The sequence below is a fragment of the Cyrtonyx montezumae genome, unplaced genomic scaffold (genome assembly GCF_038088225.1).
Source record: "Cyrtonyx montezumae isolate F1298 unplaced genomic scaffold, pur_monq_1.0 scaffold_7, whole genome shotgun sequence".
Taxonomy (NCBI): Eukaryota; Metazoa; Chordata; class Aves; order Galliformes; family Odontophoridae; genus Cyrtonyx; species Cyrtonyx montezumae.
Genome location: NW_027072078.1, coordinates 30925491 through 30952842, shown reverse-complemented (window position 1 = coordinate 30952842; position 27352 = coordinate 30925491). Strand labels below are relative to the sequence as shown.

At 39.3% G+C, this 27352-nt stretch overlaps 1 protein-coding gene across 1 annotated transcript in view; it reads left to right on the top strand.

The window, feature by feature from the left end:
• LOC136057731 (von Willebrand factor D and EGF domain-containing protein-like) overlaps window positions 1-27352 on the top strand; it is a 161992-nt gene that overhangs the window by 40496 nt on the left and 94144 nt on the right. Inside the window, exons 3-10 of the mRNA XM_065750577.1 lie at window positions 940-1165; window positions 2974-3200; window positions 9865-9954; window positions 11420-11555; window positions 14744-14961; window positions 17750-17823; window positions 23894-24164; window positions 26704-26882. Coding sequence (XP_065606649.1) covers window positions 940-1165; window positions 2974-3200; window positions 9865-9954; window positions 11420-11555; window positions 14744-14961; window positions 17750-17823; window positions 23894-24164; window positions 26704-26882 — 1421 coding nt within the window. The remainder of the gene's footprint in view (window positions 1-939; window positions 1166-2973; window positions 3201-9864; window positions 9955-11419; window positions 11556-14743; window positions 14962-17749; window positions 17824-23893; window positions 24165-26703; window positions 26883-27352) is intronic.

Sequence of the window (27352 nt, the reverse complement as noted above, 5' to 3'; positions counted from 1 at the left end):
TTTGCAAACCTTAACTCAAATATCACTCTGCTTTGCATACTGGCAAATGATGGGTAACAGCACAGAGTAACAAGTTACCACTGCGATTGACTGTGAATATTTTACCTCAACTACTTGTTGAAGTAGTAAAACTAAAGACAGCTTTAGGTAATCATGTGTCTTTAGTCCAAATCTGATCTGAGATACCCAAACATCCCTCTGTAAGATGGGAAAGGTACATTTGGTGCAACTTTTCCAAGTTATGACTCAAAATGCCATAGTCTTTTGTGGATCAACCTTTTTCCAATGTGTGAACAGCCTGCTGTGGTTGGTTGCAATACTCAGTGACTTCAGAGACCTCATCTGTGGATTTGATTGAATCTATTTATATATAGAAAACTGAAAGTGAAAGGCAAAACCCCCCCAAAATTTGAGCAAGTCACACTTGCATCAGTTTCCCTTCAAGAACGAGAAAGAGGTTTTGCCCCAGACATGCTTGGCCCATCCTGGGAGGTAGGGCAGGAGCTGTCAGAGCAACAGCAGCTGCAGCTGTGCTGATTTGGAGTAAAGTCTCTCAGGATGGGATGTAAAAGCCTTAAGCTGCTTTAGAGAAGGTTTAGGTTAGACACAAGCAAAAATTTCTTCTCAGAAAGAGTGGTGAGCTATTGAAACAAGATATGAAAGGAAATAATGGAGTCACCATCCCTATGAACATTCAAGAAATGAGGATATGCAGCACTGAGGGACACGCTTAGTGGGCATAGGGGGGGTGGACTGGGGTTGAACTTGGTTGGGAGAGACCACTGAGATCCCCTTCCTGTTTCTATGATTCTAAAGCACTAGCCATGATGTCCTGAGCACTGTGGACTCCTGCTGGTTCCCTACAATCACAGTCCTTGGTGGCTCTCCATCGAGTCCTATCATCTTCCAACAAACTCTTTCTTTCGTGCACATCCTCAGATGAACAAATGTGGGACACAAGCTCCAGTGTGGCTGTCGCTGAAGTCTGAATCCCTGCCCGCTCTGGGTGAGAGCAAACACCTGACAGCCTGTGCTACCTGGCAGGTCTTTGGGGGCATCAAAGACTGCTGCTTGTTCCGAATACCCATCACTGTCAGGAACTGCATCGAGTTCTTTGTTTATCTCCTGCAGCCAACTCAAGGATGCATGGGCTACTGCGCAGAAGGTGAGGATCATTAAAGTATTCATCAATAAGACTGCATATGTTACTCTTGCTGCTGTTCAAAGGTCCTGGTACTACAGTACACATCTCAGTGACCTTGCCGTCAAGCATCACTCCCAGAAAGATGCAGACCGTGTAAAAAATAAATCAGCAGCACTCCAAGGAGCTTCTGAGGTGTATTATTACCAGCAGACAATGGAAGCTGGTGTGTGTAACAGAACAGCTTACATGGTTAGAGTTCACCTGTTACCTTTTCTACTGCCTTTCACTCTATTTTGGCTTGAAGATGCACAGCCAGCCAGTGAAGGCACCTTAGTTATAACAAGGCACTGTATGCAGGATACTGTTTCTAAGGCTTGTTCTTACCTTAAATAACACAGTATCTCCCAGAAAGATAATTCTGAAACTCTGAGAGGAAAGGACGTCTGATAAAAATCTTTTTCATGACATATATGTAATTATTCTCATCAGAAATAATTTCCAGCCTACTACAAGTGATCTAACCTCTGTTCAGTAACTAGGAAACAAAGGAAATAGCAGAAAAGAAATTGCTCACTCTGTTAAGCCTTATGAACTTCAGAGCATGTTAGAATGCACACAGATTTAGTCAGAAAAGATGATTCTTCCTCAAAGAGGAAAAATTACCATTGTACTTTCCCTTCAGCATTTCTGGACAGAGACATGACACACTGAGAAATGAGGGTTATCACCTTTCAATTGGAAAAAAAAATGCAAGTTTAAATACATTTTAAAGAGAGAGAACTATTTTCTTATCTTTATCAATATTTTAACATTCTCACATGGAGAAAAGACAGGAAAAAAGGCATTTTTCATTAAAATAAAAAAACAACCAACCAACATTTTTCCTTTCCCTTCTGTCCCAAAGCAATGACCTTCTACCACCGATGTTGAAGCTTTCTACTTTTTTTCCATATATTTCAGTGATTTAACTTCTTTACTTAAGGATGCTTTCACAGTATTGTGCAATGAATGGAAAGCACCCAAAGCTGAAATTCTGGAGGGATGCTGAAATCCAGTAAGCACTGGTCAACTGTTAACGTATCAGCTCTTCATTCTGTTTTATGCCTTACTGTCTTGGGTTTCCAAAAGATTCTCTAGACTCTGTCAAAAAAGCTTCTTAAAATATCTTTTCACAGCCTCTGCACCAGTTTCTTGTTCCCTTTATTAAACATCTATTTGTTTCTCCTTACGAGGAATTTCAGTGGAAGAAAACTTTCAGAATTCATCCTTTGTTGAAGCCTATAGAAAAAGGCTGCATTTTTAGAGCAGTGATATTATTCTGGGCAGAGTGAGACTATACTGAGCAAGCTCATCCTAGGAATGCCTCAGCGCAGCCCAAGAAGGATCCTCACATCAAGGTGATATGAGCTGGATGCTATTTGAGTTCACTTCTGCAACATCATTTGTTCTCATACCTCTTCTGCAACGTACTGCAAAGCTCAGGTCAGAAGGTTCTGCTTCTGGGAATGCAAAGCTGGCAGCCTTTGCTGGAATAATTAATTTTTATTAATCCCTGTGCTTCATTTCAATAAGATTGCTCTTAATGCAAAACAAAACAAACAAATAAACACAAACAAACAATATTCCAGGTCTAACGTTATAGCAATGGGAGGTCAGTACTGAAATAGCTACCTTTGCACTTCACTTGAAATACAGTGTCTTGTTTACATAGTTAATAATCAAATCACACGAATATAAATGTGGCATTTCTCCCACATTTAGTTATATTGAAATCTTCCTGTTGAGCGGGCCATTACAATACTAAAAATGTTTTCTGCTTTGCCTTTCAGAAAAACTCCCAGGCCTGGTCTTGCAGCCAGTGATAACTCCTGAGCTCATACAAGGTCGTGCCCACCTGAAATGTACCTACAGCTCACCCGACCGGGGGCTGCACTACACGGTGCTCTGGTCACGTCTGGTCGCCCCAGGCAGACAGGAGCAGATCCAACAGGACACCACCCTGCAGACATGTTCCTACCTAGAGATAAGCAGCAGACATCTCCAGCTGGGAGACACAGTAATGCAGCAACGCGTGGTCTGGCACTCAGCGGGGTCAAATCCCATCTGAAATCTCCTCCGGGTGTTAACTAGGGTTGCTCCTCACTCATTACATTTACAACTAAACTGGAAAAAACAAACAAACAAACCAAAAGGGAGGCCTGATTTCAAACAGGCTTTAATAACTTTTACCAAATTTGGGACACAACATTTCTTTGGGTTGCATGGTGTTCATGGAACCTGTCCTTTTATGACTGTTTTCTAATGGCAACGTTATACTTCCATTACAGCCTGAACACCATAAAGCTGGTACAACTAATAGAAACATGTGCCCGAGACAATTTGTTCTTAGTATTCGTTGTACCATGCAGCAGCAAGAATTTGCACTAGAGGCAGACTTGGTTATATGCCCTCAGTAATTTTTATACTGGTGGACATGAGACACAATAGCATCTTCTCACAGTAAAGAAAGACAGTACATTTTAAAATAGAGGGAGGTTTATTTTTATGGTCTTTTTCATAGTGTTCTGCCTCTCTGATTCCAAATTCATGGTTCAATAGTAAACTGAAAGATAGAATTCATTACAAAACAATCTTTAAGAAGTGTATTTGATGGCTTACACGGCAACACAGATCTAGCTTCAACAACAACAACAAAGCTGAAGCCAATACAAGATGTGGAAAAAATTGACTTGTGTATGAATTCACGGCTTTTCATGGTACTAAAAAAGACTTTTAAAGTTAAATTAGGTTCATAACTTTTACAGGCAGAGAGCCATTAGTGATGCTACAATGAACTGAAAGAATAAACAGGGATAATGGCCCTGTGTTAAAAGTAGGTTGGAAATAGTCTTGACATTTCACAGCTCCTCTTTGAGATAGTTAAGAAACACGAATAAGCTTTTCACAGTTCTTGAAGAGATGAATCATTTATAACAGTGGCACAATCTAGATAGTTTTTTCTCTTATTTCTCCTCATAATTATGCCTCCCAAGTTCAGAATCTGACGGATGCAGACCTCACTTATAATAAAACACAACGCAGAAAATTATGCCAGTTTTCAAGACAAGTTTGTGTTGCAAAGAGATATTTTCATCAAAGCAATTTCACATGTAATCACTTCAAATCTAGATTTAATAATCCTGAGGGATTCAGAGAAAATACAGTTCTACTAACTAGTTTCATCACCAAATCCTTATAAGACCATTTTTATTATATTAAGTTTCCTGTAAGCCCTTCTGCAGAAAGCCACATGTTTAATTTAGCTGGTTTGGTGAGGCTAAAATGTTCTTTTCCTTGCTAGGATTTTTATGTATTTATTCTTTTTTAAAAAGACGTTGTGGCCTTTTTGATTAATTATAATTATCCATAAATCAAGGCTGTTGAAAGTCAAACAAAGCCTCCGCTGAAACTGGGAGTTCAGTTCTACATAGCAAGGATATTAGAAAAGTACAGGTTTGCCACCCCTCTCAGGGTTTCTGATAACAGTCACAGTGGTGTGGATGCTCCTTTCACTTCCAGAGATGTAAATCTAAAACACCTCCATAAGCACTGATAGGGCTACCATGAAGGAATAGTAATGCTACCATAGGGAGACGCAGACCTCAAAAACTAAATTTTGCTGCTCAGATGGGACTTGCAACATTCTGGGCCCAAACAAGATGCAAGTGGAAGAATTTCCTCCACCCCCTTTTTTTTTTTTAATTACTTCTATAACGATTTATATCCAAACCATTTTTTATCTACCAGAAAGCCCCCAGGTAATGGGTTAGTCATATATTATCAATATATTTTAATACTCAGTCAAACTTTTGTGAAGAGTAGAGATTTACCAGCCAACATTTCTGAACTTGTATTGACTAAACAGCCAGTTATTTTTTAATAGCTGTCAGGTGTGCTTTTCTCCTCCATCTTTTGGCTCCAATTTTGTTATTTCAGACAGTAATGTTGGCAGCATAAAGTTCATGAAACTATTGCTGCTTTAAATAAATCTATAACATGCTGCTGTTTCTATATGAGCACTGAAAGAAGCCTACTCCATCTGATACAAAAATCCTGGCACTCTGAAGCCTTATTTATGCGATGGTGAGAGAGGTCATTTAATTCCTTGAGGCACAGCCACCTATAAATTATAGCAGCACGCTATGAGTAATGAGCTATGCTAAGAAAGATGTTTAGAAGAAAATTGTGCAATTTTGCTCAGCACAGCAATCTCAAAGTTCAATAAAGTGAGGAGCAATTGTCACCATACATAAACTATTGTATAGTCATTAAGGTTGGAAAGACCTCTAAAATCATCCGACCCAACCGCTTGACCCATCCCCTCCACGCCCACTAACAATGTCCCACAGTGCCACATAAACAGGTTTCTTGAGCACCTCCAGAGATGGCAATAAACTATGATAGACACTGTAAAAAAACAAAACAAAAAAAAAAAAAAAAAAGAAGCATTCTACTCAAACACCTACTTAAACAGATTGAGTGTTTTGTAAGACACTTCAACACGACAAGAATAAACCCAGACAAAAGACCATAAATGAGTGCTTTGACATATAGCAGTGTTAGTTTTCACCCTTGAGAAAAAAAGGAGTGAATTTTCCCAGAGCTTAAACGTGAAACACATCCCAGCCATTGGACTTGACACAGCAATAGAAATAGGAACAACTACCTTCTTGTAGGTGACACCTCCTCTTCTAATTTGCTTCTGAAACTTCAGACAGAGAACGAAGAACATCTCAGCAGAAACAGAGCTCCAGGTGGGCTTAGAATGAGGATGAAGCAGTAACAAGCAGAGATCTACTTCTGAGAAGTTGCCTTACTGCTCCTCCTGGAACGCTTACCTTCAGCTCTGCTCCTCCTTACCCCCCTTACCAAGCTGTGAAGCACAGCTGCTCCCTATAGAATCACTCCTCCAGCCCCAGCCCATTGGCATTTAATTGAGCAGAATAGGACATCTGGAGGCCTTTCAAACCATCATCAAACCCTTTCACCTGTCAAGATCAATTCCCTGCCAATCCTTCTCTTGCAAGCCACTAGTGTGCATAAAAGGCTCTACCTTGCAGCCCCTTGCCTGCCTTTTGACATGGGTAGTGCAGCTCCAGTTCTGGAGTTAATAGAGAAAATTCACTCAATCTTCTGCACTGTACCAGCAACACACAGGCATCCCTGTCCAGTCAATGGGCACAGGCATCCCAAGCACTCATCCATTATGTTGAGAAGAGAGCTCTCTACAGGTGGCCAACATTAGTTACTGACCTGGGCAGCATCAGTTCCCCCACCTCTCACAAGACTGGATGTCCTCATCAGAAAGGTGCTTTCATCTACTCCCAGCACTCCCACCTGACAGCTCTCTTCATTTTGGGGCAAGTGTCGCTGCCCTGGGATGCAGTCAGGAAGAATGCCCTCGCTGCACACTAAGCTCCCATAGATGATTCCTGCAGTGCATTCAGAAGTAATTAGAAATGCAGAAAAGGGTGAAATGTAGGGGTCTTTTTCTGCTTGAAATGAGTAGAAAGGACAGATCGGGGAGAAATTATAGGCTCAAGAAGCTTAAAAAAAAATTATGATGATGTGCAAGTTGTTAAGGGGAAATTTGCTAAAGATGGTGACAAGTTCGAGAATTAAAATACTCTCCCAAATCATTTCCCAGAGCTATGTGACCTCCACCAAATCAACGGCTGAGCTCTGCTTCTCACTGAGTGTGCTGCTCACAGGATTCACTGTGAAGTGGGAAGAAAGCTGAGTCCTCTTAAAGGCACAAACCTACTCCAAAACATGGAAATAAGACATTTCTTATCCAGCAGGGCATTTTTATAGCAGAAATTTGTGCCTGTAAGTAGTTTTCTGCCCTATTGGATGAGGCACAGAGAAAGAGCAGCCCACAGCTGGCAGAGATAGAGTTACCCCATCTGAGGGCACCCTTAAGCTCTGTCCCTTTAAAGGGGATGCTGAAAAAATATTATTTGATTTTTTTTTATTTAACAGATCAGATGAGTTTCTGGAAAGCTACTGCCTAACCTGTCATGGCCACCAGCATACAGCTATCAGTGTTGCATTTATCTCTGTGCTTTAAAAAGGCAGCATTTGTAGATGGAGAAGAGAAAGAGGAGAAAGAAGTTGATTACTGAACTGAAGAAAAATGAGTGTTTAGCTGAAGGCAAAAAAAAAAACCCTCGCAGCAACTATCATAATAAAGATGTGACAAACTGTCAACCTGTAGCTCAGCAGCCAATGAACACATGGGTTGGCTGAGCACCTCACGAGGTAAAGGCAGTACAAGCAGAGGCACGACAGAAAGACAGGAATGAAATGTCACTTGTGATGGGTGTCTGTACGTTGAGAGCTGGGTACGCTCTGTTCATCTCCAGAGGTGCAGTACATAGAGCTAGAATGAGCTGACAGTCTAATAATATCTCAGCACATCTTTACAGAGTTATTTTCGATTCAGGTTTTTTATCAATAAAACATAGCTCCCTTCTACAGTGTGAGAATACAGAGTATGTGCAGGGAACGGGGCTGGATCTACCCATAGCCCAGGGATTTCTGGGAGATGCCCCCCACCAGCACTGCTGTGTGTGACACCATTTCAACACTGGGTGAAAAGCAGAAAAGCACAAACAGCACACCAGCTGTAAATACAGCATCTGCGATGTAGGTGTGTTGGATTTGCTTACTGAGTTCTTCACCTTTTCTTTTTTTTTTTTAATGCAATTGTTATCATTTTATTATTATTTTATATTTGCTGCTTTTTTATGATTACCTGAAGGAGAATACACGTCTCTCCTTTGGAGGCAAACTGGTTAACAACATTAAGGCATTTATGAGACTCGTGTCACTTTTCCTCCAGCTTGGAGGAGAACCATAACTTTGAGGTAACAAAGAGGAATTTTTTCAGCAGAGAAGGAAATACTCAAGAACAGTGGGCAGCCCCCGTCTGGAGGATCACAGTCATAGAATCATTAGAGTTGGATCCTTAAAGGTGACCTACTCCTACTCCCCTGCAATGAACAGGAACACCTACAGCTCCATCAGGGGCTCAGAGCCCCATCCAGATTAACTTGGAGTGTCTTCAGGGATGGAGCAGCCACCTCCTCCCTGGGCAACATCTGCCAGTGCCTTATGTAAAAAAACATATGCCACCCTTCATGTAAAAAAACAATTTCCTTTATATCTTATCTAAATCTCCCCTCTTTTATTTTGAAACCATTTCCCCTTTTCCTATCACAGTAGACCCTGCTAAAGAGTCTGCCACATGAACTTGGAGATATTTTGGCTTTGCATTGGGTTTACTGGCTCCATCCATGAAAGTAGAACCTGAGATGGCCAATGAGAAATATGAAGAGTGTTAGAATCTGTCCAAAAGAGCTCCTCAGCACAGAAAGTAAATCACATCGGTCTGCTGCTTCTTCATGGGTCACTCGAGGCTTCAGAAAGACAGCAATGATAAATATGCCATCTGACCATTTGGAATTTATTTACTGTGACACAATCTTTTATTCCATTTCCGAGAAAAAAAGGTCTCCAAAAAATGAGATCTACAGTTTCAGAGCCCGCTGTAAGTTTGCTTTAAGGAAAATTTCTGTAGTTTAATCTTATGATCCTAGAAATGATGTTAGCAGTTTGGGTTTTGTGAAAGCAATGAAACATTAAGATGGCAGATGGTGCATGGGCTCAGTAGAGATAAAGGTTGCGTGACTGTGCTAGGAATCAGACATAAATGGCATGGCACAGCACTTCGTGTTTGGTGGGTTTTTTATTTTGATGTTGTTTTGGGGAAATTTTATTCTTTTTAAACCATAAACATTGTAGGTACATCTGCATCATCTTTTTTTAATTGCAGTCAGATAAAAATAGCTTCTACTGCTGACGTTGTTTCTGGGACTAGATGACTGTCAAACTACTTTAAATTAAAAATGGTTTATAAACACGGTACTCAGTCTTCTAGGTAGATGGAAACCTAGAATCCAAGGGATCAAACACCTTCCCTGTAAGGATAGGCTGAGAGAGCTGAGGCTGCTCAGCCTGGAGAAGGTTCTAGTGAGATCTGAGAGTAGACTTTCAGTATATAAAGCGGGGTCCTGTAATAATAAAAGGGGAACTGGTTTCAAATTAAAATGGGAGATTTGGGCTAGATATAACAAAAGAGTTTTATACAATAATGGCAGAGAAGCAGTGGAATAGGTTGCCCAGAGAGGTGGTGAGTGTCCCATCTTTGAAGACACTCAAAGTCAGGCTGGATGGGGTTCTCAGCACCTGACCTAACTATGGGTGTCCCTATTCATTGCAGAGAAGTAGGATGAGATCACCTTTAAGGATCCCTTTCAACTCAAATGATTCTATGATTCTACGATCTCAAGGGCCAATATCCTGAGCTTGACAGTAACACATACAAACAGTGCAGTTCTCCCTAATTCAAATGAGTTAATATTAAAACCCTAACGAGGTGCTTGGACAACTGAAAAAGAAATCATATTTTAATATTTAATGTTATTAATTGTTGAGATGGAAACTATGCTTCTTTGCTTGTTATAGGCATCATAAAATCTTTCAGATCTCAAGGTTTATGCATAAATATTTTTAATGCCTAAACCTCCAAAATGAACCCAGATGAACAGGAATATACATAGTTATATCATTTCCATTCAACAAAAGCACGCGCTGTTGACACTGTTTGTTTAATGCAGGTCTTTTGCACTGTCACTGCATTTCTGAGAGACACCCCTGAGCAGCGGTCATTTCCTGAGCAGAGCAAAGGTTTCTACACCGGGATTAAGGTAATGCCATTGGCCCTGATTCCCTGACTTCTCCACCATTCCCCTGGGTAATATTTATGTATTATCTGACACGCTCTAGAAAACAAGGCACAGAAACGTAGGCCATAACCAGCGCTGCTTTTATGTTCACTTTGAGAAAAAGTCATAATAAATTACATGGCTTTCAGTCTGCTCGCAAAACGCCCTGGAGCACTCATCAGAGGAGTGTGCAGGTGTTGACACTAATGCAGCATAAAGAATGTGCACAACTACATCTGCTGGTAAATACGCCCCAAAATACTCTGTGGTTATGTATAAATTGAAGCTACACCTACAGATTGCAGAATTCTATTCCAACTAAAACAGAACAAAATGAATGAAGATATGATTTTTTATCTACTACCTCATTATGGACAGCCACTACAAACAACATAATGCCGAGGGTCACACTCAGCACAAGGCTTGGGTCTGATCTTGCCCAAGGATGGGACTGTCAGTCTGGCAGTCTTGGAGTAATGGATATTAGAATATCCCAACTTAAAGTCTACAGGAATGGGATATGGAAAATCTGGAAGCCTGTTCTGTGTGATGCTGGAAGAAAAGTTAAAGGTGTTGAGGCATTGGAACAGGTTGCCCGGAGAGGTGGTGGATGTCCTTGGAGACATTCAAAGTCAGGCTGGACTGGGCTCTGAGCACCTGATGGAGCTGTAGGTGTCCCTGTTCATTGCAGAGGAATTGGATCAGATGGCATTTAAAAGTTCCTACCAAGTCAAATGATCCTGTGACTCTTTGATTCTGTGCACAGTTGCAGGTATTTTTAGTCAATATCCAAATTTCCCAGAGAATGGGAATTTCCATTTCTGCCTGGGCCCAAGTGCTGCTTCTGCTCCTGCCCCCAGAACAGACATGCAGGAACCACCCAGCACGAGCTCCTCTCCCTGCACACTGAAGCTGCAATACATTATGTATGGAGAAATCCTTCTTCCTGACATAGCAGGGAAGAGGAATTAGGTGAAAAATGCACTCACTTTGCACTTGGGACAGAGTACAAATACAGAGTGCATGATTAAGAGGTAATGCTGCACTTCAGTCTACAAATACTGCAAGAATTTCTCCCAGCGCATTGCAATAGGAGCTCCTGTCAACCAAGGATGTTAAACATGAACAAAATTCTATGGCAGAACACTACGTTCAGTCTTAATAAAACCCTGCTGTGAAATGAGGAAATGAGAAATAATTAGACACTACTTATGATAAAACAAACTTTTTTTTTTTTTAATTCAAAAAGCATTATAATATTTTTAACAGTCATTTTACCTTTGGGAAGTTGAAGATGATTTTTAAGAAGATTGGATTATTGTTATTATGGAGATTATTGTTATTTTAAAATCTTGGTCCACGACTAAAAACATTCAAAATTTCAAAAATATCAGTACTGCCTTTTTAATCTGTCAAAGTGATCTAAAAATGACTTTCTTGTTTCCAGTTTTTACCAGAATCATTACATATTGCAGAAGATGGCAAGGAGCACGTTTTGACCATTCTGAGCACTGTGCCTATTACCTGTTCTGGGCACAACGACTCGTGTAAAATCACATTGCAGCTCAGTACTGAAGATCTGGGTGAGTTTTATGAATTAATGTGATTATTTTTTCCCTAACAGACTTAAGTAACTACAAAGGGCAAAGGCCATGAAATTCACAAACTCAGCCTAATATTTGCAAAATAAAATAGATGAAGGCATCACTCAGGCTTTTGACATCAGAAACATCTGAGTAGTGGCACAGTGAACAACAGTCCACCGAGATTTATGGGTGACATAACTGAATAGAAGAACTTTTTACAATTCCATGAGTATAATATTCCATTTTGAGTTTTTGTAGCAGCAATGGTCTCAGGTAAAAAAAAAAAATCATCAATTATCAATAAGAAGTTCACTTGCATATTTATTAAACGTGTACTGAAGACTTTTCTTTCTTCTTCTGGATTATAGTTGGTGTCTGTCTCAACACAGAAAAAAAAATCTATGACAATATATTACTCTTTCTTAAGGTATTTTTTTACTTGGAAACATTGACAATGTCATTTAGAGAATCCTCTTGAACTTTTAAGTGGTATATGCTTTCCCAGGTTAATCTGGTGGAATATTATGTTTAACCAAGGGGAACATTTTCAATTGCTGTTTGCACTAAATAAAACACCCAAACATTTTTCTAACAAGGGATTTATTTTTCTTTCAAAGACGGTTCAAGAGAAAATTGTTAAGAGAGAGGATTAAAGTATAAAAATTCAGTTTAAAAACAAAAAATAAGAAATTGACAAAGCCCAGATAATACTCCCTTTCCGAATTTCCTTCCTTTCTTTCCCCATCCTCAGCCAAATACACAGGCAAAAAAAAAAAAAAAAAATCAAATGATATCATAACACAATGATCTTAAACTGAACAGTACCTTATGGTTCCAGCAGCTGTGCTGGCTCTCATACACAGAGTACTTCATGTTCCTTCATGGCTCAGTGCTGCTCCCTTCCCCGTATTGCTCTTGGCTTACAGTCTATGCCAGTCCACCATGCAAACATTTGCTGAGCTCATGGGAACACCTACAAGGATCAAACGAGAATTAGTCTTAAAATAAACTTAAAAATATCAAGGTAATTATTGAACATAACAGATTGGTTTGTGGTTGATCCCTTTACCATGGTCTTTTCCAGTCCCATAATGCGCATTTCACTGAAAGAAAGAGGTGAGACAAGATCTGCAGAAGCAGATTTTCAGGTTGTCAATGGGCATGATGTGTTGGTGCTAAGAGTTGCTAGAATAGAGACACAACTCAACCAATTAACTAATCTTTTAAGGAGCTAGTCACTAAAGAAGCAAATTTCCATCAGTTTAATCAACACATTTCTGTAGCTTAAACTACCAACTCTGACCTCTGATTACTCCACCCTGAGGCTGTTTCTATGCTTCACACTTAAGCTGATGTTAAATGGTATATCTGTACATACTTAAGGCTGAATTCACATTGCTGGGTGAATGCACAATCACAGGTTTTATTATCTGTTGGGTCCATTTATTTATCTGAAAAAATGCTGTCGGCTTTTGAAAAACATAATGTTGGCTGTGTTGCTATAAATTGAAAATAAAAACAATTTTAGTTGAGATACATTTGTACTGAGTAAATTAACAGAGAAGCTCCTTGTCTGACTGAATCCATCTAAGAACACTATTCTGTTAATTATGTAGGGAATAAGTGATAAGAAAGCTAATTACAAGCACAGAAATATCTCTCTAAGTTCAGACAATATCATAATGAATACCAAGACACAGCAGAGCCACTGGGGTTCAGCTTCTGTTAAGTTTATCACTGCTATTTCAACAAGATGATTTTCTTTGATTTTAAACTTTTGTTCTGGGTTGTAAGCAGAGCTCATAAGGCTGTAATGGCAATAACTATTCCTCATGGAAACCTCCAATTTAATTGAATCAAGAACCTTGAAAATGAGCCAGGATTTTTCTATAAGTTGTAAGGGATCCTTTAAGGATTGGGAATGAGAGATAAAATGCTATTAATGTTTGCAGGCTTTTAGTTCAGTTTCTGTAGATCTCTACAGGGTTAATTTCAATTAGGCTTTATGGGTCATTTCCATAAGAAATAACATGTTGATTATTTGATCTTATTAGAAAGACCATCCTAATTTACTTGAATGCCATCTCCTATAAATTATTAAGCAATTCTACAAATTGGAAAAATCATATGGAAATCACTTATTTTCATATCAGATTCATTCAATTGCCACTATTTCTGTATCTGTTCTTATCAGCTGATAATTACTGGTCTGGAACAGAAAAGTAAGTACTCAACACAATTGCTGGCAGCCCTGAAATCTGTAGAGGGATTCTGGTAGGCAGGAAAGGCTGATATTTCTTTCTTTACCCACCAGAGAATTCATGAAGGGTTGGATGACTTCCTGAGGATCGGATAGGTATTATCAAAAATACAGACCAAGCTATCATGAATCAGTAATCATAAATAACAATAATAAAGTCATTGTAAGATTTTTTTTTTTTTTTTTTTTTTTTTTTTTGTCCCTTCCCTGGGACCTTAGCATGAAGGATCAAGACTTAAAGGAAACGGACACTAGCCCTGCTGTTAAAAGTGGTTCCTTTTGGAAAGATACGATGTGCAAAGCTGTATGAACAATTTGAATTACCATTGCTATACTGAGTTTTTTCACTACTCATCACTTCATCACCCATCACAGTGATGATTTGTGATGTCATCATAACTCATGGCATTTGCATAGATTTGTAGTGAATTTAACCTCGTGACCCAAACTGGGGTAGTAAAGCACAATAATCTAGCAAAACCACATAGAAGTAAAAAATAAAAACTGTTACTTATCGAAATATGCTACACTTACCTTCCTGTGATGAATATAAGGTTCACTTGAGAGCCCTAGCTTTCCAGATCAAAAGTTCTCTATATCAAATTAAACAAAGCTTGTAAAACATAAATGTTTTCTGGAAGCATAGATTCATCTCTTTCTTTTGTCACAAGAACAACTCACGCTCACTTCCTGGGCATGTGTCCTTAAAGATAAGACTTTCATTCCAGAAGCACCTGTTCAAAGAAAAAGCATCAGTGTGTTTTCAGTATACTGACTACTGCCGGATTGAGTCAATTACAATAATCTTCATGCAAAATCCATCTGGCTCCAACACGTGCCTTGGAATATGAAACATTTATGTTGGATGGGGATGGCTGATCGTTTGGATACCTCTTGTCAGACTCAGTGCTCATGTTCATTTTAGACAGCCAATTACTGGGGCTCCCAAACATCGTCCTCTCGGCGTGCCAGGTGGATCTGGTGCCGGCGCCCTGCTCAGAAGGCAGCTGTGCAGCAGCTGTACTAACAGTGACAGCCGTCACCGACTTCACTCAGGATGGGAACCGTGTCAGCCACATCAAAGCCAAGCCAGTCGGACACAGAGATGTGCTTTGGAGGGCTCACACCTCAAAGGATGTAAAGGTGGGGTCCTAAAATAGTTTGAATAACGTGTTAAATTGAAATAGGAGGTGTAATAGTAGATAAAACGAGGCAACAATGAACCTTAACTGCATAAACATTTGTGGGCCATTGTAAGCCAAAAGAACCTCCATACCCGCCATGAAAACTAACAAGTGAAGTCTTTCACTTTAACAGATTTAGGTTTCATTACTAGTGCGTCCATCAGTAAGGCCAACAGATGGAATATATGCACAACCAGGCAGTGGTTTGGAGAACAGCTCCCAGAAAAGCAGAGGAAAAGCAGTGCCTTGAAAGTAGAAAGGAGGAAAGGGACTTGGCAGTGCCATGTTTAATTTGTGACTGTGCCAAGAATCACCATGACACCTCTGACAACGTGCAGCCACTCGATTTCTTCAGTCATCCCTGCACAAAATGTCCAAAGAAAGGATAATGGGAATCAATCACAGAGGCAAGGCAGACCGTCCCCACAGGGAGGTTGGCCAAAGAGCATGACGAGCAGGAGCTGGCTCGCTGTCCGTGGAGCTGTTCAGAGCCGTGGCTGGGAGCTCTGAGAGCCATAATCCCACAGCCCAGGGAAATGAGAAAGGAGATAGATTTGACTCAGCTAAAACTCTCAGAGCAGTGGCATGTCCAAGCTAGTGCATTTGAAGGAACTGAAAATTAGCCCCCAGTTAAATCTGTAAGTTCACTGCCCTGATTCTGGTGGATTTACTCATGGTAGGGTAAGATAATGGGACCAAAAGAATTTTTGTCTTCAAATGTAAAATGCCTTGCATGTTTTTTTTGTTTTTTTTTTTGCCTCCTCCTTTCCAGCACAGCCTTCTTTTACACTTCCAGAGATTCTTAAAGCTGAAATTGCAACTAACCCAAAGTAGTACACTTGCATACTCATATTTTTTCTTGGAACTTATGAATGCTTCCATTAAAATATGAAAATGCAGCAAATATTAAGTGGAATTAATTAATTTTAATAATAAATTCCATCTATCTTGGTTAAAATTTGATCTATGGGAACATAATAGACATTACTTTCCCTCCCCCCCAATTTCCCCACAGCTGCTTTGCAGTTAATTAGAGACATTAATGTAAAACTGTTCCTGCAACATATGAAGGAGAAATCCATAAGCTAAAATCCATATAGTGTTTAGTCCTTCAGACTTATTTGAATATGTTTTATTTATCTTAAAATGGAATGGAAATGGTGGGCAGAACATTCTGACAAATTCAGACACATGGGAAAAGAAAAATGATTTTTTTTAGCAAATGAGGCTGCTCATGACAGATTTGTATCTACCTACTTGGTGTAAGGAACCTGCTTTGGCAGGGGGGGTTGGACTCGATGATCTCTTGAGATCCCTTTCCAACCCCTATGATTCTATGATCTTTTGATGCTACCATGCAAGAAGAAAGGCAGAGTAGAGAAAGTTGTGGACGTGGAGAAAACGGGAAAATTCAGAGATACTTCTTTACTTCGCTCCAGTAAATACAAATGATCCGATTGATTTCAGATCAAAAAGCTGTTCAGTCCTTCATTCCTTCAGACAATCACTTCAATAGTCTGGGATGCCAGACACCTGTGGGTGTCTAAGCAGTGTCTCTGTGTGATGGTTAAGGGGCATTTTGAAATACAGATGACATATTGCCTCAGGTGAGGGATTTTATCAGCTACTGTGCTTCTATTTTCACCTTCTTATTCATTTATTTAATTTCACCACTGTTCCTAAAACCTATAGTCTCCTTTATTACTAAAAGGCTGTACAAGGATATAGTGGCCATTCTTACTTGCTCTGCAGACTATGGCAGTACTAACTGAACTGCACCTCTGGATTTCTCATAGGCCATAAGCAAGCAAGGAATTAACTGCTCTAACCAAAAAATAAGCCTGGCAGGCTAGATATGAGAAAACCATAATACTTCACTACTCCTATCAGCATGACTGGGAGCTCTTCATATTGCAAGTCACTGCATACCCCGGTCCTGCATTTCTGGGAACTGGATAGTAGAGTATACTGCCTTGACAAAGTGCCGTCTCCACTGGATGAGGCAGTGCAGGCCCAGCACGGCCCAAAATTCAGATCATGCAGTGTTATAGAGCATTCCCTGATCTCCCATTTTTAAAAACACATCTGCTTCTTGCAGGTCAATGGGACTTTTAGGTCCCCTCTACAACCCGGTTTATGTCCAAGTAACGAGTTGATGCTGAAGATTGTTGTTTTATTAGGTCCTTTTCTCCTTTGTTCAGGTGCCAAATGCAGACAGTTCCACCAGCATAATTTGGGTCATCATCACCAGCACCCAATCAATAACGCGCACATCAAATATATAAATCAGCCATTCGTATGCTGTATCAGGAAATTTAAGGTCAAACTAGGGGACAGTCAGCCACTATTGCTAAAATATGCTAATGCTACTTAATTACAGCATACCTTCTACCGTACTCGAGGCATTAAAATTAGTGCAATTTAACGAGCACTCTACTCTCTTGATAATTTCATAGAATGATCTACTCCTTAACAAAAAAAAAAGTTCATTAGAAAAGCTTCTCTTTTCACCAGCCAGCACACTACATTGGGTAGAAGAGGAGCACTTTGAACTTCCATACTGCATGTGATTAAACTCAGTTGCTTGAAAGCAGAGCATATTTTGTACCCACCCGCAATCATGTTTTAGAAGTCAGATTTTAGTTTGTACTTGACACATGAATCTTGCTCCTAATGTTTTGTGAGGAGTGGTAATGAAGAAAAACTGCTGGGTAGACTGTATTCATTACACATTTCATTTTAACTAGGTCACAGTTCGAGACCTCCCAACAGGGAACTGCTACTCTTTCACTGATCCACACATTATCACATTTGATGGATGGTGAGTATTCTACTTTGAAATAATTTGGCTCAATTACTGCAGTTTTCAGTTTCTGGATATAGCATACATTCAGTTTTACATTAGAATATCAAAAGGGTGTTGTATTAGTTTGCTTATAGAGATTAATGTAGTGCCTCAGTAATACACATGGTTTCCTTCCAGCTGTTTATATTCCTTTTAGCAAAAGAAATGGAAATGGACTAATCTTGAAGCTGCAACAGCTTTGAGAATGAATAATTTCTGTAAGGCCAAGGTCAGGCTTCAAAATGCACTTTCAACAGAAGTGTCATTGATGACTTCTAGAGTGTTTCTATGCCAGGTGGCATAGCGTTAGAGGAACCCCTTTTATCACCTGAGTGAGCCATTATGTCCCTGTGGTAGGACCATGTGTGGGAACAGCCTGTGTCCTTTCCAGGAACTTAGTAATACCTGATACAAATTCTCTCAGGCCGAGGATGCTTTTGTATTTTCCTACCTATTTCCAGATTTGGTTTACTCATGGTTATATCTCTGCATGGAGTTGACAGACAGTCACAATCCGAAAATAAAAATGAATGTATTGTTTCAGGTAAAAGAAACTCAGTAAATATGACAGGCAAATATCAGGTAGAGTGTGCAAAAAGGTTGCAAAAATGAAGTTTTACTTCCTTCTGTACTTTCTCATGTCCTCCTACATAAGCAGCTTGGAGACTTAGTGTGCCAAGGTGTGAGCTCAGTGAGCTTTGTGTCAAAATCTATTCTGCACACTAGCTATTTAATGTAACAGAAAGTTTTTAAACTTTCAATCTGGCATGTTTGAACCAAAGTTACTAACATTTCAGATCACATTCCATTTTTTCATTCTGCCGTTAACCTCCTAATGGCACAGATAATGACTTTATGAGCACAGTGTCCACAGGGGCTCAGCAGGAGTGATATTCTAATTTTGATATTCTAATGTCCCAGTTCCAATCCAGCATGCTTTGGAGGCAGCAGCATGTATTTGTCAGAACATAAACTCTCAAATGACGTTAAAGCTGAGGAAATCTCTTGATTAAATGAGAACAATAAATATGGTGGCTCCTTTAAGGGCTACACAAATGCCTCAAATAAAAATGTTGCCTAAACTGAATAGTCTCAGCCAAGAGATTACTTATGTACACTTGGGACTTCCTTGATTCCCTCCTTCTTTGATGAATACCACCTACACTGTGGTCAAGCGTTTGATTTCTAAACATAAAGAAGCTGAGGAAGAGCTAAGAGTGGCCCACAGATATCCATGTGCCTCTTATCTGTTGTTATTTCAACTCTGTATATTAACAACCTAACAAGTTAGACCTAACAATTTGTCATATTTACGAAGTCATAAATTTACTTCTTGGCATAATGGAATGCTCTTGGCCACATAGAATATTTTTACATAGCTTCCACAGGGAAAAAAAGGTCTAAAGTAATACAGCTAAGTTTTATTTGAACAGTTGAGTTTGGAACTCTGTTACTGACAGGACACAGACATGTTTCTAAGCAATTTACAATTCCATTTGAGCACAGGGAGTTTGGGAGCACCCATCCTTTTTTGACATCCTGCCCCATAGGCAGCAAAGACCCAGGAACACCTAGCTTCTCAATAACCACACGTTTCTTCACTGTGGACATTCATTACTGCTCTGCCCAGTGTAGCTTTAAATGAGCCACCTCAGTAACCAGGTTATTTCACTAAGATATATCATTTCTTGATACTCAGCCAAGTTTCTTACCCATCATTTCACAGTCCCATTACTCCTACTTATATTCCCATTTATTACTGTAAATAATATCTCTTTCAATTACCGTAATGATTATGCCACCCTATTAGATGTCAGTTAAGCAACTTCTCTGCATGCTTATCCAAAAAACTGTTAATTTATTAGGAATGATTTTAAAGCTGTGTATATAGGGTGTGGGGAATGCAATTCCTGTATCTGTCAGGTTACAAACTTACAGTCTATAGACAGAGGCTGACACAGAGCTGTGGAAGTGAAGCATTTCCCTTCATCATGAGAGAGTATGCGGTGGGAAACTACCAAAACTGCCTCTGAGATCAACTGCAGAGCATCCAGTAAGCAATGTACCCCAAGAAAATCATTTTTTCCACCACTCCACCTAGAATCCTGTAGGTCAGCTTACCAGACAATAGCAGGCTCTGAGGTGAAATACTGTAGGCTCTGCTGCCACGGCAGGACGGTCATCAGTTGCCACTTTGGCACCTCTTCCATCGTTTCACTGTGGAGTCATGGGGAAAACCTGTCACATAGAAAGCAAGAGAATGTATGAAGATGGGGAACACTGCAAAAAGTAAAACAGTAGGAGTGTTTTCTACTCAGATAGGCAACACATAAACACATTCCTGCCTTTCATAGATTTGCATACCTTTTTTGATTTTTTCACCAAAAGACAGCGAAGAGAACGAAAAATACACAATAGAGACAAGCAAGTACAGAAACAGACAAAAAAATTGAAAAACTCAACCTGCTGATTTCCAAATTCTAAACGAAAAACAATACTCATTAAAATTTAACTTAACTTTAAAATATTGAAGTCAATCATTTCTTGAGGAAATTTGTAAGTGAGAAAATTGCTAAATGGTGTGAAAATCAAAAGACTGGAAGATACCCGTGTCTTTTTGGCAGCAAAAATTTCCAACTGAAATAGTTATCAGTTATTTTGTGAGATTTCACAATAACGGTTCATTTTGTAACATCTACAGATAGATTCTTGATGTTTTTTAATTTGGTGTACTGAACTCACACCGCATCTGAGGCAGTTTGCTGTTCATTGTACAACTGAAACACCATGATAACACTTCCCTTTGGTATGCTTCTGGCTAGTGTACTTCTGTAGAAATATTTATCTTCTGGTTACTTTGCTCTTGTCCAAAAGAAAAGACAGGAAAACAAAGAACACCACGCTGTATTTTTCATGTAAACAAAATCAATTTCTGTATATTGGTGCATCAGTGTGAAACAGCATTAATTACACTAGCTAAAATCCAGAGAGAGCTCTTCCTTTTAAAGTAAAGTAACTTTTAAATTAAACAAATGTGAAAGCCTGGTAAAGCAAAAGCATAGCCCTCATTATTAGTTATGGCACAGTATAAACATAAAAGCTTTTCCTGTCATAAATTGTAGGTTCTTAAACGTGAAGTGAAGTATTAGCTTAAAACTAAATATGGAGAAAATCCCCGTAAGGCAGAATATAAAAAAACGGAAATATTTCTTGACTTGCAAACTATATATCATTCACATTATATTGCATTTTACCTTAACAACAACAACAACAACCAGCTTTTTTCAAGATTTCTCACACACACAAACCCATCCATCAATATTATCTCAGGAACAATGACGCATTCCCTCTTAATGACAAAATCCCTGGCTTGTAAGGCTTCGTGCCTGTGGCTGGCGTTCATCTTTAACAGCATTCATCACAGTAGCCCACAGATAAGTCCTGGTCATGAGTGCTGCTCTTTCTTGATAACCTGTAAAAATTCCCCAAGCATCCAATGACTGCTGAAGATAACCCAGCAGCTGTAGTCTCTGAGAACAACGCAGCCACTCCTTAGTGATGAGCTCTGAAACCAGAGAACATCCTTCAGCATCACCCAGCCTATCCTAGGGTCACAGCGAGAGTAAAGTACTTCTTACTTGCATGGAAAGAGGGAGCCTTTAGGGACATGACAACAAATAAACGCCAATAAATAAAACTCAGGAGGAAAAGCTTTAGGTGAAGCCCCAGTAATAAGTAAATTCATAATAAAGATAGCTTGGTGGAATTTCATTAGTTATTCTAATGCTACTAATTTATGTTTTTGTATAATTCCTTCTGTATGTCTTCTCACAAACCAGAAATGATTCCTATACCATCTCATAAAAGACACAGGAGTACTTTATGACTCTTGGACTAAATGCACAATTTGAGACATTAATTTATCTCAGGACAATACTTTGATGCACTCTTTGAAAAACAGATACATATATGGGGAGGAAGGAAACCACATTCAGTACACCCATTGCTATACTCAATTAGGGAAACAGAACAAGGAAATGCATTATGAAGACTAATTTAGAAACAAGCAATAGTGCCTGATCACAAAAAAACTGCAGAGCTCCATTTGCAAGACCTGCAATAACTTTTCTTCATGACAGTAGCTCCACAAGTCTGCAATTTGATTTCTCAAATGTTGTCCAAAGAATCATTATCACAATTACAGTTGTATAAACATCACAAAAGTTTACCTGATTACATTCAATTAGCCATTTGCATAATTCAAAGGCAGATGAAAGCTTCGATTTAGACACTTCACAAGTTTGTTATGTGCTGTGCAATCTGTCATGACTTAACTGAAGGACTGTAAGTGACTTCCAGAAGTGTTGGACTGGGTCCACTGTCAGTGCTTATTAAGCAGCAAATAACTCCCGCTGCTGAAATGTAGATGCTAATACAGTTTTATTTACCAGATATACCTGATTAATATGGATGCAGCCATTTCAATGCATTCTTTTCTATCAGCCTCTCCAAAGATTTCCCTTTTCGACTCCCCCTAACAAAATGTCTGCTGAAGAAAACTGAGAAAGGTGATTCTTGTTAAATATCTGACTTTTCAGTCTTTCCTGTGTAGAGACCCAAATGCATTTGATTTTATATGACAATTTTTAATGTTGTTCTTAGTTCTAATCAGTCTTAGCAGCAGCATCTGCACAGCATACTTAGGATGCATGTACCTGATTAGAAAATGAGATAAAACCATTCAATATCATATCATTTTACAGCCAACTTCACTAATTTTTTGAAGATGAAGTATAATGTCAAATGTAGTTTCTTGCAGAGAAAAGCAGTAGGAGTTTAAACTCTTGCTGTGTTTTCAGGTACATATTTTTCTATGGCTTGCATTCTAGAGAGAAATAAAATGTAGATATACAAATGTTAAACATTCTTTGTTCTTGAGCCAAAATAAAACACTGCTTTCTTATCTGTACAGAAGAATTCACTGACTGAAAAAATTTTGATGTTTTTATGACATAGCTTAAAAATAATCCTGCCATTTAGCTTAGTGTTTGATATTTTTCGAACATTCAGTTCAAGGTGATTTTTTTTTTTTAATTTAGAAAACAAAAATCCTTACTACTTAGTTTCCATTGTACTTATTTTCCTAAAAATGAAGCTTACAACTAAGTGCAGAGCCTTAAAAGGAAGCAGAAGAACCCACTGCTTTTAAAGATGGCAGCTGCTGTTTTATGTGGAGAAATCTCCAGCTACATATATAAAATATACAGCCCCTATTTTCTTCACTTTTAAACATCACATGGCAATCAAGTAGAGTAACAGTCGAACAAGATCATAGTGTGAGGAAACAGAAGAACAAGGAGAGAAGGATGCTCTTGCAGGGCCTATTTTGGAAATCCTCCTGCTGCTGCTCTTGGGAGCAGTTGTATCTGGTCTGCACAGAGGGGAAACACCTGCAAAATTATTTTGCTCAGGTGGAGCAAGGAATTTCATACCAAGAAGAATGAAAGGATTGTTCCACACCATGCAGTATATTGGCTGACAAATCCACTTAGAGAGGTGATAATGGTTACGGTGAAATTGTTGGGGGGAACCAACTCTGTTTTCAGGGGCTTTCAGCAGTAGCCCATTTCTTCATATGAAATGCCCAGCCACAGTCTGACTAGGAAAAGTTAGCGGTTAGTCGCAGAAGAGGTTATCTGATTTTTCTTTGAAGAATATCATGCTGTAGAGCATCCAGATAGAACCAAAACATATTTTTTAAGGCCTGGGAGCAGGGACTTCTTCCCATTTGCTTTTTTCAAATGTTTATCCTTTTTATCCACGCTTGTTGCCATAGCAGCAGCTCGCAGACAGCAACCAGGTTTTCTCAAGAATTCTTTTGCTCTCATAACTAATAACAACAACGATGCCAGCTTGCTCATGGTACTGGAGAGAAGCTTCCATATCTGGGCCCTTCCAAGGCAGCATGGTGCTGGAAGGACTCATACAGCCACTCCAGGGGGATGCGATGGGTCTCTAAACCCTGGTTTTGTTTCTCCTTGTTTAGGCGTTATGATAACTATAAAATTGGCACCTTCCTTTTGTGCCAGAGCACGTCGCGGGCATTCGAAGTTCACGTCCGTCAGTGGGATTGTGGGAGCCACCACTCTGCCACTGCCTGCAACTGTGGGGTGGCTGCACGGGAGGGGAGCGATGTCGTCCGGCTGGACACCTGCAATGGGCACTTTCGGGACAGCAGGCCGCAGCTCAACATCCAAAGTACTGAGGCATCACCACAGGTCAAAATCCTAACGTCCTACGGAGGGAGGAAGATAACAGTACGTGGAGATTTGAGTACTCCCATTATTGTTGTTGTTAGAAACATGAGTTTAATATTTCTGAATTAATAATGAAGCTGCCATGAAAAGTATCTTTCTGAAGCCACAAGCGTGTCTGCAGTAAAATGTACTGGAAAATGAGACATGGGGAAGAAGCTGGTGGAAGCACTGATTTAACCAACTGTAAAACAAAGCAAGAAATTTCCAGAAATTTCTTAAGAGACATATCAGAGTGTCAGTAGCATTGCTTACTATCTGCAGTACAGCACGCTGCTGTCATGCTAGGTGCTACCAAACCCATAATGTAAATTTTGTTGTAGAGCTTTATGATACCTATGATCCTTACTTCAGTATCCATAACAAAATAATATAGTCTTACAGTCTTAGAGCAAGGCCCCAAAAGCCATGAAAATGGGCAGCAAACATGCAACATTTGCTACAATTTAATGTATTTGCCTAAAAACATTATACAACCATAACAAATTTTGCATGATTATCATTTCTCCACACTAATCCAGTGAAATCACTGGACGAATAAGACTGAGCCATAGGGAAATTACAGCCAAGACAATCATTTTATCCTAAACTTTTGTCATCAAGATGTATTGCCAGGAGACATTTTGGGTGAAGATAGGCCCACAGCAGAGCCAGGACACTGCCAGGGAGAGCCTGTGTTTGGCTGTCCTTGCAATCTCATTTGGAAAAGATCTTGATGAGGTAGTAATCAAAAGTCTGTTAATTACAAAACAGAGGAAAAGCAGAAAGGAAGCTGTCATTTCATTTTGCAACTGAATGCAATATAATTACTGTTTTATTACTAGAATAATCATAGCAAGAAACCCTATCCTTATTTTCACCTCATGTAAATCTCACCAATTTTCTTCATGTTTAAAATTAATTAGGACACCTTTGGAATGTGAATAGGAACGCTGCCCTGATCTGAATGGAACTGTAGACAACAAATGTGGTCCCTGAGTCACTATTGTTGGCAATGCACCTCCATTTGCTCAGCATCACTCCTTTCTGCAGCAATTTTCAGCAGCCCATCACCTTCTTCTCCTTAAGCCAAGGTATCAAAAAAGCTTCTTCAAAGTTCCTGCCAGCAGCTTTAAATCCAGGTGGTTTAAGAAAACCCTGGGCTGTGGTCAGCTCCTCCTGGCAGATGGCTTGCATTGCCCAAGGGCAGCAGGAACGGAAGGGTTATGGACTTCTGAAAATAAATCCACCTGGAAATACCATTCATACAGCAGAGAAGGTTGAAACAGTAGTTATGACCTCAAGGATTTCATTGACAGCCTTGTGAGAGATGCTCATCCCAGGAGGAAAGCGTATAACTCAAAGGTTTATCTAAAAGAGGAAGCCAAACACCGCCCAACACAATGTCAACTGCAGTTGTTCTGCTCTGTGTATTAAACAAGTGGCTTTTTAAGTTCTCTCAAAGAACAAAACATATAGTCAAGGTCTCAAGCTCCACAAAAGCGTTCTCCTGGTTGAAATGAGGGCTGAGAAACTAAAATGGACAAGATTATTTACTGCAGCCAAAATGTAAATCTGGATTCTAGCGCAGAAATACAAACTTAAGTTACTCACTTGTCACAGATATTAATAGATTTGGTTTAGAAGAGAGTATAAAGAAAAAAAAATACAAGAAAGAAAAGTAATGGGCATTTCTTGTCTGAAATCAGTTATTCTGAGCCAAGAGTGATTTAAAAAAAGAAAATATTTAGAAATTATTGTAATGAATTTTTCCAACTATTTAATGTGCTTTTCAAAATTAACAGGTAACGTTTAATTGTGGATCAGAGTACTAGGATTACTTATCCGGATACAACACTCCTCCTCCCATTCCCAGCACGGATCAGTTTCACAGTCATTTTCTTCTCACCTAGTAAAATAAAGCAAACAAACAAAAATACATTGAACAGATTTGTTCTTTTTAAAAAAAAAAAAATTGTTTGGACCACCAATCTGAAAAATCCATTATCTGCACAGCTACTTCTTTGTCTTACCCATACAGTTTTTTTTCTTTTAAAGGTCAGTATAAGCCTACCAGAAGTTCTTTAATGAGAAAATTGCTTTATCTACTTTAAAACACAATCATTTTCTGGGTAATCCAGCCTTAGAAAATGAAACGATTTTTCAGAGGGAAGAAAGCTGTTTTTCAAGACTTGGCAGTTCATCTAAAAGAAATGATTTCCCGGCAAAGACACGAGGGTGGCCTATTGTCATGGAAGTTGGCTCAGAATTTATCTGGTAACTTACCAGTGGGAAAATTCCAATGAATTTAATTATTACTTTCTTTTTAAAGTCCTTATGTGGTTTTATATTTATGTAACACTGTCAGATAGTAGCAACATAAGAACTGAAAACAAGTTAAATAATAGCACAAATAAATAGTTATAATGCAGCTAAGTGAGTTTAAATAACTATCAGCATCACCAAGATTCTGCTTTGATATATTCATTTATAGAAAGAGACAGATTTTATTGCATAAAAATCTCAGTAGTGGCTTCGATTCACTGTTTTTCTGTCCCTTCAGATCCTATTCCCTTCGGGGGCATTCATTCGAGCCGATGTGAGTGAGTGGGGAATGAGCTTGACAGTGAGGACACCAAGCAGTGACTTCAACAGCACCAGAGGTTTGTGTGGCCTCTTTGATGGGATCGGTCACAACGACTTGAACAATGTGCCCGAGGAAGACTTCATAGAGGAGTGGAGGTACAAAGCGTAAAAGGATCGCAGGCTGGGAGATGCTCTATAGCAGTTATTCCAGGAATGCTGATACATTTATTTCATTATGTACACCCCCCAATGATCTGGAATAGAGATAAGATTCATCAGATAAGGGAAGCCTGGAGGCCCATTATCAACCAAGCAGCATGGTGGCTAGTTTTTCAGTCAGCACAATGAGCACGAGCAGTTACCAGGAGAAGTTTTATATTCACAAGTCATGTCAAGTTAACAGCTGTATTAAGATCCCACTCAGCTGTTAAAAAAAGATGCAGTTCTCAGCTGCACTGGAAAATGTAGATAGATAACTGACAATAGAGATTAAATAAGGGTTTGGTATTTCCCTTGTTCTTTCATTCCTGAACACTAATTGCAAAATGTGAGTATAGCTTAAATGTCACATTTTCACAAAGTGTGGTAATATACGTACCATGCTAAAAGTTAATATCTACTCCACT